This window comes from Melanotaenia boesemani, chromosome 14 (assembly GCF_017639745.1).
Source record: "Melanotaenia boesemani isolate fMelBoe1 chromosome 14, fMelBoe1.pri, whole genome shotgun sequence".
Taxonomy (NCBI): domain Eukaryota; kingdom Metazoa; phylum Chordata; class Actinopteri; order Atheriniformes; family Melanotaeniidae; genus Melanotaenia; species Melanotaenia boesemani.
Window position 1 is genome coordinate 28,944,846 of NC_055695.1, and position 13,532 is coordinate 28,958,377.

At 40.0% G+C, this 13,532-nt stretch overlaps 3 protein-coding genes across 5 annotated transcripts in view; 1 reads left to right on the forward strand and 2 right to left on the reverse strand.

Annotated features, from left to right (window-relative positions):
* cyfip1 (cytoplasmic FMR1 interacting protein 1) overlaps nt 1-4,827 on the forward strand; it is a 33,227-nt gene extending 28,400 nt beyond the window's left edge. The window contains exon 31 of the mRNA XM_042006165.1: nt 4,200-4,827. Within this exon, the coding sequence (XP_041862099.1) occupies nt 4,200-4,364 (165 nt within the window). The 3' untranslated portion in view covers nt 4,365-4,827. The remainder of the gene's footprint in view (nt 1-4,199) is intronic.
* nipa2 (NIPA magnesium transporter 2) lies at nt 4,779-8,460 on the reverse strand. 2 transcript variants are annotated; one of them, XM_042006168.1, is made up of 6 exons: nt 8,272-8,460; nt 7,383-7,613; nt 6,920-6,976; nt 6,417-6,507; nt 6,020-6,180; nt 4,779-5,921 (listed from the first exon to the last, which is right to left on the reverse strand). In XM_042006168.1, exons 2-6 carry the CDS (start codon nt 7,519-7,521, stop codon nt 5,272-5,274), a joined length of 1,098 nt encoding a protein of 365 aa, XP_041862102.1. In that variant the 5' UTR covers nt 7,522-7,613; nt 8,272-8,460; the 3' UTR covers nt 4,779-5,271. The 2 variants fall into 2 exon arrangements, with proteins under 2 accessions (XP_041862102.1, XP_041862100.1); XM_042006166.1 differs by lacking the exon at nt 8,272-8,460 and adding an exon at nt 7,702-7,896.
* A 469-nt stretch (nt 8,461-8,929) lies between these two features.
* nipa1 (NIPA magnesium transporter 1) lies at nt 8,930-13,369 on the reverse strand. 2 transcript variants are annotated; one of them, XM_042006169.1, is made up of 5 exons: nt 13,178-13,369; nt 13,000-13,047; nt 12,781-12,871; nt 10,470-10,627; nt 8,930-10,379 (listed from the first exon to the last, which is right to left on the reverse strand). In XM_042006169.1, the coding sequence occupies exons 1-5, from the start codon at nt 13,308-13,310 to the stop codon at nt 9,871-9,873; spliced, it is 939 nt and encodes a 312-aa protein (XP_041862103.1). In that variant the 5' UTR covers nt 13,311-13,369; the 3' UTR covers nt 8,930-9,870. The 2 variants fall into 2 exon arrangements, with proteins under 2 accessions (XP_041862103.1, XP_041862104.1); XM_042006170.1 differs by having other exon boundaries at nt 12,781-12,927; nt 13,178-13,250.
* Nucleotides 13,370-13,532: the final 163 nt, after the last annotated feature.

The following is a 13,532-nucleotide window of genomic DNA, read 5'->3' on the forward strand; positions in this document are numbered from 1 at the left end:
TAGACTCCCTGTCCAGTGAAACAGGACTCTTGTTTTTTGTCGGATATGTTTTAAAACCCGTTTTACTGTTTGTGACTAATGCAACAGATCAGGAAATAGTGCTGTGATGTTCCAGATGAACAGAACAGATGCATGTCTTACTGCATGATAATTCCAAGTACTTTTATCATCATCATCATCATCATCATCAAACTTTATTACAGACTCGTAGTCCAAAACAACACACAACACACAACAAAAATACAAAAAAAAAAAAAAAAAAAAAAAAAAACTTACTTAGGGCAGGCCTTGATAAATGTACACCACACACCCTACAGAAGACATCTATACCAGTGTCTCCATAACTGAGACTGGTAGCGTGTAACACTGAGTCTTATATTAGTCAGGCACATTATGATAGAATTACAACAGTCATTGACACGACAAATAAATGTATACATCAAATTCCTTAAAACTGCCTGAAAGGTTTTAAGCCCTGATGACACAAACAACTGACTTGCACTCTCCCATCTCGGTTTCTTCGGTAAAAGTCTGAGACAATCATTATACGCCACATTCAATTTGCGCATGCTTGCTCTTTTATAATTTGACCACAGATGTGAAGTGTATAAAGGTGTACAGTAAGCTTTAAACAATGTCTTTTTCACCTCATCTGTACATGGACCAAACCTCCGGATGAGCATGTTAGCCTGTGCATACATCAGGCGACACTGTCTATAGATGTCCGCATCATCAGTCAGATCATCAGTAATAACATGACCTAGATATTTACATTTGTTACAAACAGACAGAGTATTCCCACATAATGTAAACTGGGGAAATGTCAACCCTTTATCATCTTTTGTTCTACTGATCATAATAACACTCTTACTGGCATTATAAATGATATCATGTTCCATGCCATACTCAGAGCAGATGTTGAGAAGGTCTTGGAGACCTGCACTACCAGGACTGAATACAACAAGATCATCTGCATACATTAAATGATTTACAAGAGTCAGGCCAATACTACAGCCAGTTTTACATGCATTTAGTCTCTGTGACAGTTCATCCATAAACAGGTTGAAGAGACCAGGAGATAAAATCCCTCCCTGCTTCACTCCATTACTAACCCCAAATGGAGCTGACCTGTTACTCCCCCAACTCACCTGCATAACCTGGTGAGTGTACCAATAAGCCAGTATTCTCAGTATGTACTGAGGGACACCTCGCTGACTCATTTTAATAAACAGCTTCTTATGATTGACACGATCAAACGCTTTGGACGCATCAATAAAACACATAAGCACAGTAGAGTTCTGACTCCTATATTTTCTCACAATTTCTTTCAAAGCAAAGATACATAAGTCAGTACCATGTTTAGTTTAAAATCCAAATTGGTTATCTGAGGTATTAATTAGCCCTTGGATCCTACTTAACAGAATCTTTTCCAACACTTTAGACAAAATACTAGCCAGGGCAATAGGCCTGTAGTTGTCTGAACTACCCACTCGACCAGCTTTGTCCTTAATAACAGGGACCAGAGTGATAGACAGCAGTGAGTCAGGCAACACACCATGTACCATGCAGCTGATAAAGCAGAGGACCAGGAGAGGAGAGAGTCTAACACTGGCATGTTTCAGGTGCTCAGCAAACACACCATCCTCACCACATGCTATGTTGTCCGGCAGCTGTTTTATGGCCTGATACACATCATGTGCTTTAATAATTAAATGTTCATTTTGATCAATATTACTGCTTATAATCTGCTCACTTTGAATACAGTTAAACAGAGCACTGTAGTGCTGACGCCAGCGATCCAGTATCTGATCAGGTCCAGTAATGCCATCTATAGTACAGGGCAGGGACGCCTTGTTACTATTGAGAACTCTTATTTCCTTCCAGAAGTCTATGACATTTTTAGTCAACAGTTTTCCAGCCAATGACTCAGACCTCATACTCTGTTCATTTCGCCTGATAAACCGGACTGCATATTTGTACCTAGCATTAGTTAACTTTTTATTTTCATAGACAGGGCCTTGCCTCGGTCTACTAGCCAAAGCCCACTCTGTAGTAGCTTCCCGGGCCTGCTCATAAAACACTGCAACATACGTGTTCCACCCAGGCATCACACTATTTTTCTTAGTTCTACTTTTGTAAAGGGGTTTTCCACATTCAACCAAAGCTTTTACAATATCATTATACAGTGAGCAGACATCCCCTTTATGGGTCATACTGGTACAATTAACATCAGTACATCTAATTGCCTCATATGGCAAAATGATGTTGTTTAATAGTTTGTCTGTGTTAATATAGTACGATGTAAGGTCTTCCTCAGACAGAGCTGACCATTCAAGCTTCCCTTTGTTCACGGAGCCTTCATTTTTAGACAATACAGTTAATTGTTCAACATTTATAATAAATTCGACTGGTATATGGTCACCTGTAACCACACTATACAAAACATCCATAAACTTAATAGAGGCATGAGCATCTGATGTACAAATACAGTGGTCCAGCCACGATGTAGTGTGCCATGCCTCACTGATATAAGTAAAACTGTCAGTTGGCAACAGCAATTTACTTGACAAGATATAATTGTGATCCTCACAAAACTGAACCATATGTTTAGCAAACAAGGAATTCATATCTGTAATGTCAGCATTCATGTCACCCACTATATAAACACAAGGGGAAGCACTACTTTCAGCATATGAATTTAAACAGGCAAGCTTATTCAAGTACTCATCTTCATTCTGCTGGCATTCATATGGAGTGTATACATTTAGCAAAATAAATTCATTATTGGCACATGTAAAGTGTACTCCAATACACCAATCAACACCCATTCTAACAACTGTAATGCATTTATCAAGCGTCTTTCTCCAAAGTATTGCCACACCTCCAGATATTCTCCCCCTGACAATACCCCTGTTAAAGTCAGTTGTGGATTCTCCTGCCCCATGGAAAGAGACATTAAAAGAGTTCAGTTTTTCCAAGTCTTGTTGTGCTAAAAATGTCTCTTGCAAACAGAGTATATCACAGTTTGTTAAAAGGTTGTCAACAACCAAACGACGAGCTTTATCCCCAGCGGTGGTACCAAGCCGAAGGCCACGACAGTTATAGGACAAGACTCGTATTTCCATAACCCAAACTAGTGAGTGGCCGCGGACGCGATGCCATTACGCGCACTCACATTCTCGGCGCTAGGTACAGCATTAGCCCCAGAACCCCCGACATGACGGGGCTCATGTCCCCACCACCACCACCGCACCGCACCAGGGCTCCCTCAGGCCATAGGTCTGGGTCATACATCTCATTAACGTCATTACACTCTTATCTTTTTATATTCTTTAGCTTTTAAAAAATACAGATAATCCTCATCATGTCTCAAAGTTAGTCACCCCACCAGAGACCTGTTTTTAGTGTCACTGCATTTGATACATTGTCAGCGTCACACTGTTGCACCAATAAATCGGCTCTGTCACTTGACCTGAAACCTTTCATTTGCATAGCATCCAAATAAATAATGCACTGAGGACAAACCGCCATTGATTCAGCTGACAAGGATTGAAACTCAAGTTAAAGAGAGAGTTCAACATCAGTCAAAACTATATTGGCTTAACATGTACGCTAGAAGTTTGTTTGGATTACAATTGCAGTGTAGCAACATATCTCCTACCGTTTCCAGTCTTTGTGTTATGCTTCATATTAAACTAACAGATATTAGTGGTAATAATACTGCCTCACAGCTGTCAGTAATGTGAATAAACCATTTACAAAATCAGTTTTTATCAGTAAAAAGTGATAATCCTTTTAGCTTAAACATGTCCTATAATAAAGGAAAATGTAGATCTGAGCAAAAACACAGCTCATACAATTAAGTTCATCACGAACCCCCTGTACAGGGGCAGCATGAGATACAGTACAGAAGAACGTTGCACACACTAGGTACCACCAATCCTAACATGTAGCATAGCAAAAGCACAAGGAGTAACTCCACTGAAAAACTTTACATTAATGATTCCTAAAAGAGCAGGATTAGGAGCAGATAACCATTTATATTAATCTCGTCTTAGCTTTCTTTGAGACCAACATGTACATACATCCCTTGTAGTTCCTCCATTTATATCGGGTATGTCATTTCAAACAGGAGGCAGAAAAACAGGCTTTATCAAGAGCTTAATGGATTGAATTGATTCAATTTTGTGTTTCATTAGCCTCTGAAGAAGATGGTGGACAGAATCCGCAAATTCCAAGTCCTCAACGATGAGATCTTCGCCATCCTGAACAAGTACATGAAGTCTGGAGACGGAGAGAACATGCCGGTGGAACACGTTCGATGCTTCCAGCCACCGATACACCAGTCGCTCGCCAGCAGCTGAGGTGCCGCTGCCACTGTTGTTACGTGGACCAGTGTGGAGTTCCAAACACTGTTATCATTACCAGACTATCCACAAAATATTTAGGTCTTCACTAGCAATGGACCATTAAATGTAATAAGTCGGACCACTTTTTTTTTTGTATTCACTTGTGCCTTATCAGAGAATAGACACAGCTCCCTTTTGGTTGAACTACTCTTTGTTTTATACTTGGAGAAAGGATAGATCAGGGAGGGAATTAGCTTTACCAGATCTAGAGTATTTAAGGGCTTGCAGTGGTGGATTAGTAGGGGTGAACAGTATCTATTTTAAGGGTGAAAGTAATTTTGTACTTTGTTGTTGAACATGCATGCTAAACATTTTAAAAGGAAACTGAAAAGTAACCAACTTCATACTAATGCATTTATTCACTGTGCCTTGTTTGAAATGTTTTAATCATTTTAATTCAATAAATATGTAACAAATCTGTTGGTTCATCTCAAGAGCTTTTCATGTAAAAACTACCCTGCCCCCCTCCCCCCAAAAAAGGTCAGAATGACATAAATTGTTCAAGTATCACGAAACCCAAATCAAAGTGAATGTATTATCAAATGTAGTAGTCAGCAGGACTTGATACAGAATATATATTAAAACTTTCTTTTTGATTCATAGAAATTAAGTCAGTGCATGACAATGCATGTACATATAACATAACATTTCCTTAAAAAAAAAAAGTATTTACAGAGCTACAGAGGAATGAAATAATTCTGTAATTGAACGTGACAAAAGTCAAACTCTGAGAAAAGTAAGGCAAATCAAAACGAATACAATCCACTGGTCTGTCCGCGCCCACCCCCCACCAATCGATTGTCTCAATGTTCTCCTAAACCATGTCTACAACAATGCCATGGTTATGTCAGAAAAAAAAATCCTACGATGAAGCCATGGCTCCATTCCTTCTAGAGACACTATCAAAAGGTAAACCCATTTCTCTGTCCTCTATGTCCTCTGTGGTCTCGTTATGTAGCAGTTCATAGCTGCTGTGGGAGGCCATGCCATTGACTGCAGGACAGGAGCGTTCATCCTTCCTCATGGAAACGGCAAGAGTGGCCAAGCTAACGTTAATGTCTTTGAAGGCGTGGAGCAGAAAAATGCCCACAATGATGGTGAGGAAGCCACTGAGGGTGCCAATCACATCGTCTGTGCCCATGTGTTCCCACTCTTTGAAGAGGATGGCAGAGCAGGTGAGCACAGATGTGGTGAAAAACACGTAGTAGATGGGCGTCACCAGCGAGGTGTTGAATATGTCCAGAGCCTTGTTTAGGTAGTTGATCTGTGTGCTCACACAGCCCACTAAACCCAAAAGCAAGATCCACGCCAGCGGGTTTCTTACTATGTTTTTCCCTGCGATTGCTTCCTTGATGGCGATGCCCAGTCCTTTGACGCAGGACACAGAGAGCGCCCCGATTACTGAGCAGATGGTGATGTAGACTAGGATGTTGGTCTGACCGTGGCGGGGACCCACGACAAAAATGAAGATGAGAGCCATGATGACGACAAGAGTGGCAAAGACGAAAAATCCTGTGGACGAAAACAAAAAGGGTCAGCAGTCTTATTTAGCCTCGTCCCTTTACTAAACATTTTATTATTTTTAATAGCAAGCACAATTTTTTCTTTACCTGGGTCGACCAGTTTCTTGGCCATGTCTTCAAGGCTGCTGATTTCTTCCTCTTGCGGAGCGTGAATCACCATGGTGGTAGAACCCAGAATGCTAAGCATGCAGCCGAGCTTCCCGTGCAGGTTTAACCGCTCCGTCAGGAAGTACGATGACAGAACCGCGCTGCAACAACAACATTTATGGAAATACAGTGAGAAACAAATAGAACAGGGAGCACAACCGGTTTTGTACAGGACTGTTAACATTAAAACATACACAAAATGTCTCCTAGGACCATTACTGTTAGGGCATATTGGAAATATTAATAAACAAGGTACCTCATCCTTGATGAAATGACAACCTGCCACTATTTATGCTAGATTATTGAGTTTAGATCATATACAGAGTTAAATAAATACCTGACAAGGACACTGAGGGCTCCCAGAGGAGTGACCAGAGTTGCTGGAGCAAAAGCATATGCTGCAAAGTTGGCTGCTTCTCCAGCACCCACTGTAAAAGATAAAAACACAGTTTACTTCCAAATAAAACAAGAGGGAAAAAATATTGCAATTCAAACAGACATAAGTAGATAAGTAGATGCAGCAATACGGTCTTGAAGTAAGCTGTGTTGCAACCATATCCACGTAAACATGGGTTTGGTAGCTAAATGCAAGAAGAGATTAAGAAGCCCGACTTCAAACTGGAATTAAGCTGGATTCTCATGTATTTTACAACTCCATTAGGATCTATTGCACTTTGAAATGCAGTAATAAGACTTTCTGGTTAGAAGAGAGTTTGTGTTCCCTAAATGTGCAAAAATGTGTTAAAAAAACAAAACAAAAACAACCTTGATATAATATATATCTCTCCAAATACTTCATGTAACTAAAGAGACTATTTCAACTGCAGTCTTGTCACTTACTTGATATTAAACCAGCCCACCATAGCCATTCTTTTAGATATGCATGACCACCTTGGCCTGAAGACAAAAAATAATAATTACAACAGAATCCTCATTTTATTGACACTGGCATCTAAGCAAAATATGAATTATGCAACTACACATATTGTAGCTGCTTTTAACGAGCTGAAGGTCAAGTGAAATATTGACGTGAATGATTGCAAGATGTTAAAATTGTTAGTGACTGACAAACACACACACACACACCCTACACAAGCAAACAGAGCCTAACAAGCCTGTGATTTAGGGTAGGGACAATCATGTTTGTTCAAGAGCTGTCACAACAGGTTTGGCTTCATGGCTGGCCTTCAGGGCTGCACATCTAAAACAGGGAGTGCCTCAACACAGCTAGGAAAGTTGAAAAAGCCATCTGTTGTGGTGACATTTGATTTTACAATTTGAGATGCCCAGAAAAGGTCAGTACCTGCCCGCATCGATCCCTTCCATGCCAGCCTCAGAAGTCCTTTCTTCTTGAGGATAAAACTACCCCCGATGAAGATGCTGGAACTGATGGCTAATCCAAGACCGACGTAAAAATCATACTTCCCCCTGTCTTGACCCATAGTGAGGTTGAATGTGTTATTGTGATTTGTCACATTTACAACCAAACAGGGGAGATGCAGACCAAAAGTACAGCTCTGGCCAACCCAGTCACCTGAGAACAGAGCACAGTAAAAGGTAACAAAACTCTTACAATATGCTGAGAAAAAGCCACATTCTTCATCATTAAACCAAAATCCTACCGCGTCCACAGGAGACATTACACGTTGGAAAACTATAATTTGACCAGTTGTTAGAATCCATCAGTATAACAGATCATTAAGGAGCATCTAGTTATCCACTACCGCCTGGTCTCGATCAAACACATCGAAATGACAGCTGAATAGAAAACCAGTTGTCTGGGTGTTGTTCACGCATAGAAACAAAGACTTGTGCAACTCACCTGCTATGTAAATTGACTTATTTCAATACTTTGGAATTCAGGAAGTGACACGCCACTGGCGTTAATGTTAACCTGGGCGCACCAGGTACATTTTTAACGAGCTAACCTGAAGGCGCTCACTCTTAAGATTACGCACGTCCTTGTTACATCTTTATAACCTGTCAACACGCTGTCCTGGGCGCATCAGCCGTAGCTTTGACGTTATCTCATCTCCGCTGTACTTAGAAGTCCTAAGTTTTAAATAGCAATAGCTTCCCTTGCTAGGCACGTTAGCTTACATTAGCACGAGTGCTAGCTGGCAGGCTAGCAAAGTGTCATGTACTGGAAAGTCGCTCACACGTTGTGACTGAGAAGTCGTGATGTTAGTTACCTGTCCAAAAGCGGCGGCTGGTTTCCCACCCGGCAAGAAGAGAATGGCAGCTGGTAGATAATAGCTACTAGCTAACCTGCTTCTCGGCTCTGTTCACAACCATCACGCACTGTTCCCTCCACATTTAACCAGCACCGACATCGACCACTTGGCGACTGCCGCACTGCGAGGCTCTTCTTCTGCTTATCAGAGGAGACGTGGCCGTTGAACTGTGTGCCCTCCGCAGGCTGAAACCCAGAACCACACAGATCATTTACAGACTGTACGAACTTAATACCCGTGTGTCTGTGTCCACATTTGATAAGATAGATAGTTGTTTTTATTATTCACTGAAAACAAAAACCCTACTAAAGTCAATATATTAATAAAATTAAACAAGTTATTGGCCCAATGAACCAAAGAATATATGGATCAAATGAATGACAGGATGGAAAAGTGACAAAACACGATATAAACGTAGTACAAAAAGTAAGGAAATTTGTGTTTGGTGCATTATTTCTTTAACAATTCCTCATGGGGGGATAAATCGTATACCATAGAAAAGTCTGTTTATTTCCTCATTAACTAGAGCCACATTAGTACAGAAGATGTGTTTGTGGGATGAGCAGCAGAAGTGAGTATACAGGTTGTGCCAATGAAAAACTCACTAAATCTTCCCACAAATATGACAGCATTTAAAAGAGAATTAGGCTTTCAAACTGTATAAGATTTATTACCAAGAAGCATAGTTACAACAAATAAATAAATGACCAAACACCAATTTTCTTCCATTTTCCAAGAAAAGCCAAAATATTTATGCAAGTCATTGCAATTAGTATTTCATTTTATTTGATTCAGTACAATGCATTATAAATCAAGTTATCAAACCACTTAATGAGAAGACTCATGGAGCTTGTAAACATAGTAAATTGCAGTAGCTTGGCATTATTAAAAAGTATATATATATATTTTTTAAATCTAAGGAACGTTAAGTACACATTTAAAACCAATTACAAGAAAAACCAAATAAATTGATCACAGAAAAGAATTAATGAATCCTGTCATCTGACAAGAGTCACAGCTAATTTTCAAAATAACTCCTGTGCTTAAGAGCTTGCTTCTGAAATGACCCTGAATAATTCAAAGGCCTGCTGAATAAGTCAAAGTGTAGGCGACTCCACACTGAGACAGTCTGGCTCTGGGGCAAAAGGAGGCCATTCAAGGCTCCTATTAGTGTCTTGTGGGTAACACTTTAGGGTAAATAAACAATTATTTACAATGCTTTGTAACCCATTTCATTACCTGTCTAAAATGGGTTAAAAAAACAATGTTAAAATAAAATAAAGTTATAACTGTTAGTCCCATGACCGCGTTACTGTAAAAGCCCAGTAAAAACAAAAATATAATGATGAAATTTATGGAATGTATCTGTAAAAAAAAAAATAAATGTACTGTGCGTTTACATCTGATTATTGTCATTGCAAATTCAAGTTTTGTGAAAACAAGTTAAAATACATTGTTGTTTTGGTCACTTAATGGTGGCTGATGGTGCAACACAGCAAATAGAATCTGTGTTACTGGAAATGCAACGTGGCACATATAAATATGAAGACATCTTCATCAATCTGTCTTTTCCCGTGCATTGGTCTTCTTCCAGGTAATCACAGCCTCCTGGCTTATTCGGAGTAACACCACCCCAGCAAACACCGTTGTTAAACCGCAGAGCATTGCCAGGCTGTCAATTAATGTAAGTGTAGTCCACTCCTTGAAGAGAAGAGCAGAAGCAAAAATCACAGTTGTTGTGAATGTCACGTAGTATATTGCTTCAAATATGTTGGAGCTGAAGCACTCCAAGGCTTTATTGATGAAGAAGAATTGGATCAGGATGCTGGCAACCAGCGTCCCCAGCAGGCCCAGGAAGAGAGCCAGGGCCCTGCTGCTCGAGGGCCCTCCGCCAAACGCGTCCGGGGCAACCAGGCCAAGTCCTTTGCTGCTTGGGACGGTGAAGGTTCCAAAGAGGGAACATATGGCAACGAACACCATGATGTTTGTCTTGCCATAAGCTGGAGCGATCCAGACAATAAGAGTGATCAGCAGCAAGACCACCAAGAGGGCATAAGTTACAAACACTGCAGGATGAAGCAGAAATGTGTTCAGTTATAATGCTTTAGGATATTATGAGTTGTTGTTAATTTCTAAACCAGTGCTTGCTTTATCACCTGGATCGGATAGCCTCTCCTCAAGCTCCACTCTTGAAGTTGCTTCTGCTTTAGGGGCATGAATGATGAGCATAATAGAGCCACAGCAACATAGTACACAACCAAGCTTTCCCAGGATGTTTAAATGCTCTTCCAAGATCCAAGACGCCAGTACAGCCCTGCAGCACACAACAAACAGCATGTTAATGAAATATACAGAGTCCTGGAAATACTCGAAAACAGATTTCTTGTCTCTGCACTTTTGTGCTTATTAGACTTCGTAATCACAATGTCGATGTTATTATACATTTTTCATGTGAAGCATACAGTATTTGTTTATGAGGATTATGAGTTACAAGATCAATAATTAACCAACAATCTGTGCTTCGGTGAACAAACTAGCCTAATCAGCAAGTTTGTCTGAGATAAGAAAGGTTCCTGTTTCTCCTTACAGAACTACAGAGGAAAAAGTGAAACTACACAGATTCTACTTGTAATTAAACATCAGTATGTCATAATCTGATTTTGACTCTTAGAGTAGAAGCAGTCTGTTACCATCATCACAAAACCATGAATTACTCTCACTTGTCAACTGCTTGTTAAACAAATATCTAACCAGCCAATCACATGGCAGCAACTCAACACATTTATTCATGCAAACATGGTGAAGACGACTTTTTGAAGTTCAAACTGAGCATCAGAATGAGGAAGAAAGCAGATTTAAGCGATTTTGGGTAGGGCATGGTTGTTGGTCTGAGTCAGGGGTGTTTCCTGGACCTGGGAACATTAGGGGCTGAGCCCACACCCTCGTAAAGAAATCTCGATAAACCAACACAGTAAAAAATGCTTTTTATTTAAGCTTTCTTGAGCATTGTGTCACCTTGTTTAAAGCCAAATACTGTAATATGTGCTTCGATATGTATTTATTTTCAATCTTAAACGTGACAATGTAAACAAGATCTCTAAAATCAGAGGTAAACTTTTACTTTTCCAGACATCTGCTGTTTATCTCCACAACCTGCTCTTTAGTGCACATCTTCTGCAACAAAAGGATGAACGTGAACTGTTTTCAGTCACTTACAATTTTCAGACTAAAGATCATGCTGTAGTATTTACTGTACCTCTCTATCATCTCATCTGTCTCTTCCTTCTTTCCCTACAGGCTTCACTTGTTTTCCTTCCATCATTTCCCTTCTTTCCTTCTTTCACTTGCTGTTTTCCATCTTTACCATTACTACTTTTTCAGTAGTATAGCCGAGTTTAAACTACTGGTATACTCGGATTTTTCCTTCCCAGTCTCGAACATCCCTGTCCTGGAGCAACACACACATACAAGAACCACCAACCTCATTAATACATAAAGTATACACCCACACAAAGGTGAGGCCATGAAAGACTGGTTTTGTATTCCAAATATAAATGTATTGTGAGCAACATAAAATGTAAAACACTCTTTAAAACTCTTTAACTACTGACCCGCCAGTGACCTGGACGTAAACAAAAACATTAGTAAATAAATTTATAATAAAATTGTTCTTTATTTATCTATATTTAAACTAAAGCAGCATCTACAAACCAAACACCCAACACTGGGAAAGCCGTTTCCATCTACTACAACACAAATGTCTAAAAAGGAGATTTCAGGATTTATAGGGAGTTAGTAAATGGAGATGAGGAAACTGAGCTAATGGTGGGCTCCTGCACAACGCAGGCCCTGGCTTCAGGGCTAAAATCTCTGAGCAATCCTGTACACTCAACAAGAGAATATCAACTTCGTTGTACTTCTGTGCATTTATGTATGACCTGAAGAGAGAGTAAGAAGTAGAGCTAACTCACTTCTCCAAGTAAATTTAATCACAGTTATATACAAATGAGTCCTGTTGTATTTAAAATAACAAATATTCTGCTTCCCAATGACAGGGATAAATAATACCTTGATAATTCCTACTTCAGCTCCTTGTAGCATGAAGCTTCCTTGCACCTTAACAACCGTTTTCTATGTTAGAAAACAAGTATGACTGTCCTTTGACCCCACCCTGTTATCTTCCCCTTTATTGACGTGGAGGTGTGGTGGGACGGGAGATTCTCATCATGGATGTGCAGCCGACAAATCTGCAGCGACTGTGTGATGCTTTCATGACACAATGAAATCTCAGAGGAATGTTTCCAACATCTTATGACACCAAGAATTAAGGAGGAAAAAGAGGTTCCAACCTGGTACGAGCAAGTTGGACCTGATAAGGTAGCCGGTTAGTGTATATGACATTATAGCGCTAAATCAAAAAACAAAAACAAACAAACAAAAAAAAGTTCCTCGCCGGCTTAAACTTACCCAAATAAAACTCCGAGAGCTCCTAGAGGCGTAACTATCACAGCAGGGGCCACGTTGTAGGCAAGGAAATTTCCAATTTGACCAGTAATCACTAATAAACAAATATATGACGGCATTGGATTTTTAGTTCTCGTAGAAATTTAGGCTCTGTGGGGAACAAGGTACAAAATTCTGTATCAATTTTCAGGATTTGGAGCTGACAGATGACGTGATACTCACTGCACAGCGTGCCACTCCACCACACAACGTCAGCGAGATACGGCCTTCCTACATGAAATTAATGGAAGAGTTTGGTTTGGTTTACTAAATTAATTATACTTTTTAAAATGCCTTTTCCACGACGTCATATTATGTACATCGTTTAGTATAATTTAGTTAGCTTATCCTTCTTCCTTACCTTTGTCGCGAGAGCGCAGTATCCCCTTCTTTTGAAGTACAAATGTCGACCCATTAATAAAACTTGATATTACAGCTATTACTATTCCCATGTATTCATTCGAAACAAATAGGATTCCTGAGTCATCGGCCATTTTTGTAGTTATAACTAAAGAATGAATTCTCACAACATGTCCCAGAATTTCTGTTGAGTCACAACACCACCTAGCGGACAGTCGTGTCTTTTAAGTGGGCAAACCCCGCCCCTCCTATGTCCCGCCTTAAATTCAAGAGTAGAGCATATTTTACTATACGGGTCAGCAAGAGCGGGCGGAGTCGAGACTATACCCAGCAAACTTCCACTGAAATTAACTCAG

Coding starts and splice junctions, on each gene's coding strand:
- nipa2 (XM_042006166.1), bottom strand. CDS start 7,762: ATGGATTCTAACAACTGGTCAAATTATAGTTTTCCAACGTGTAATGTC. Junction 7,614..7,701: donor TAATGTCTCCTGTGGACGCG/GTAGGATTTTGG, acceptor CTCTGTTCTCAG/GTGACTGGGTTGGCCAGAGC. Junction 6,181..6,416: donor GCCCTCAGTGTCCTTGTCAG/GTATTTATTTAA, acceptor TTGTTGTTGCAG/CGCGGTTCTGTCATCGTACT.
- nipa1 (XM_042006169.1), bottom strand. CDS start 13,310: ATGGCCGATGACTCAGGAATCCTATTTGTTTCGAATGAATACATGGGA. Junction 13,048..13,177: donor ACTGCGCTCTCGCGACAAAG/GTAAGGAAGAAG, acceptor AATTTCATGTAG/GAAGGCCGTATCTCGCTGAC. Junction 12,872..12,999: donor GTGGAGTGGCACGCTGTGCA/GTGAGTATCACG, acceptor TTTGTTTATTAG/TGATTACTGGTCAAATTGGA.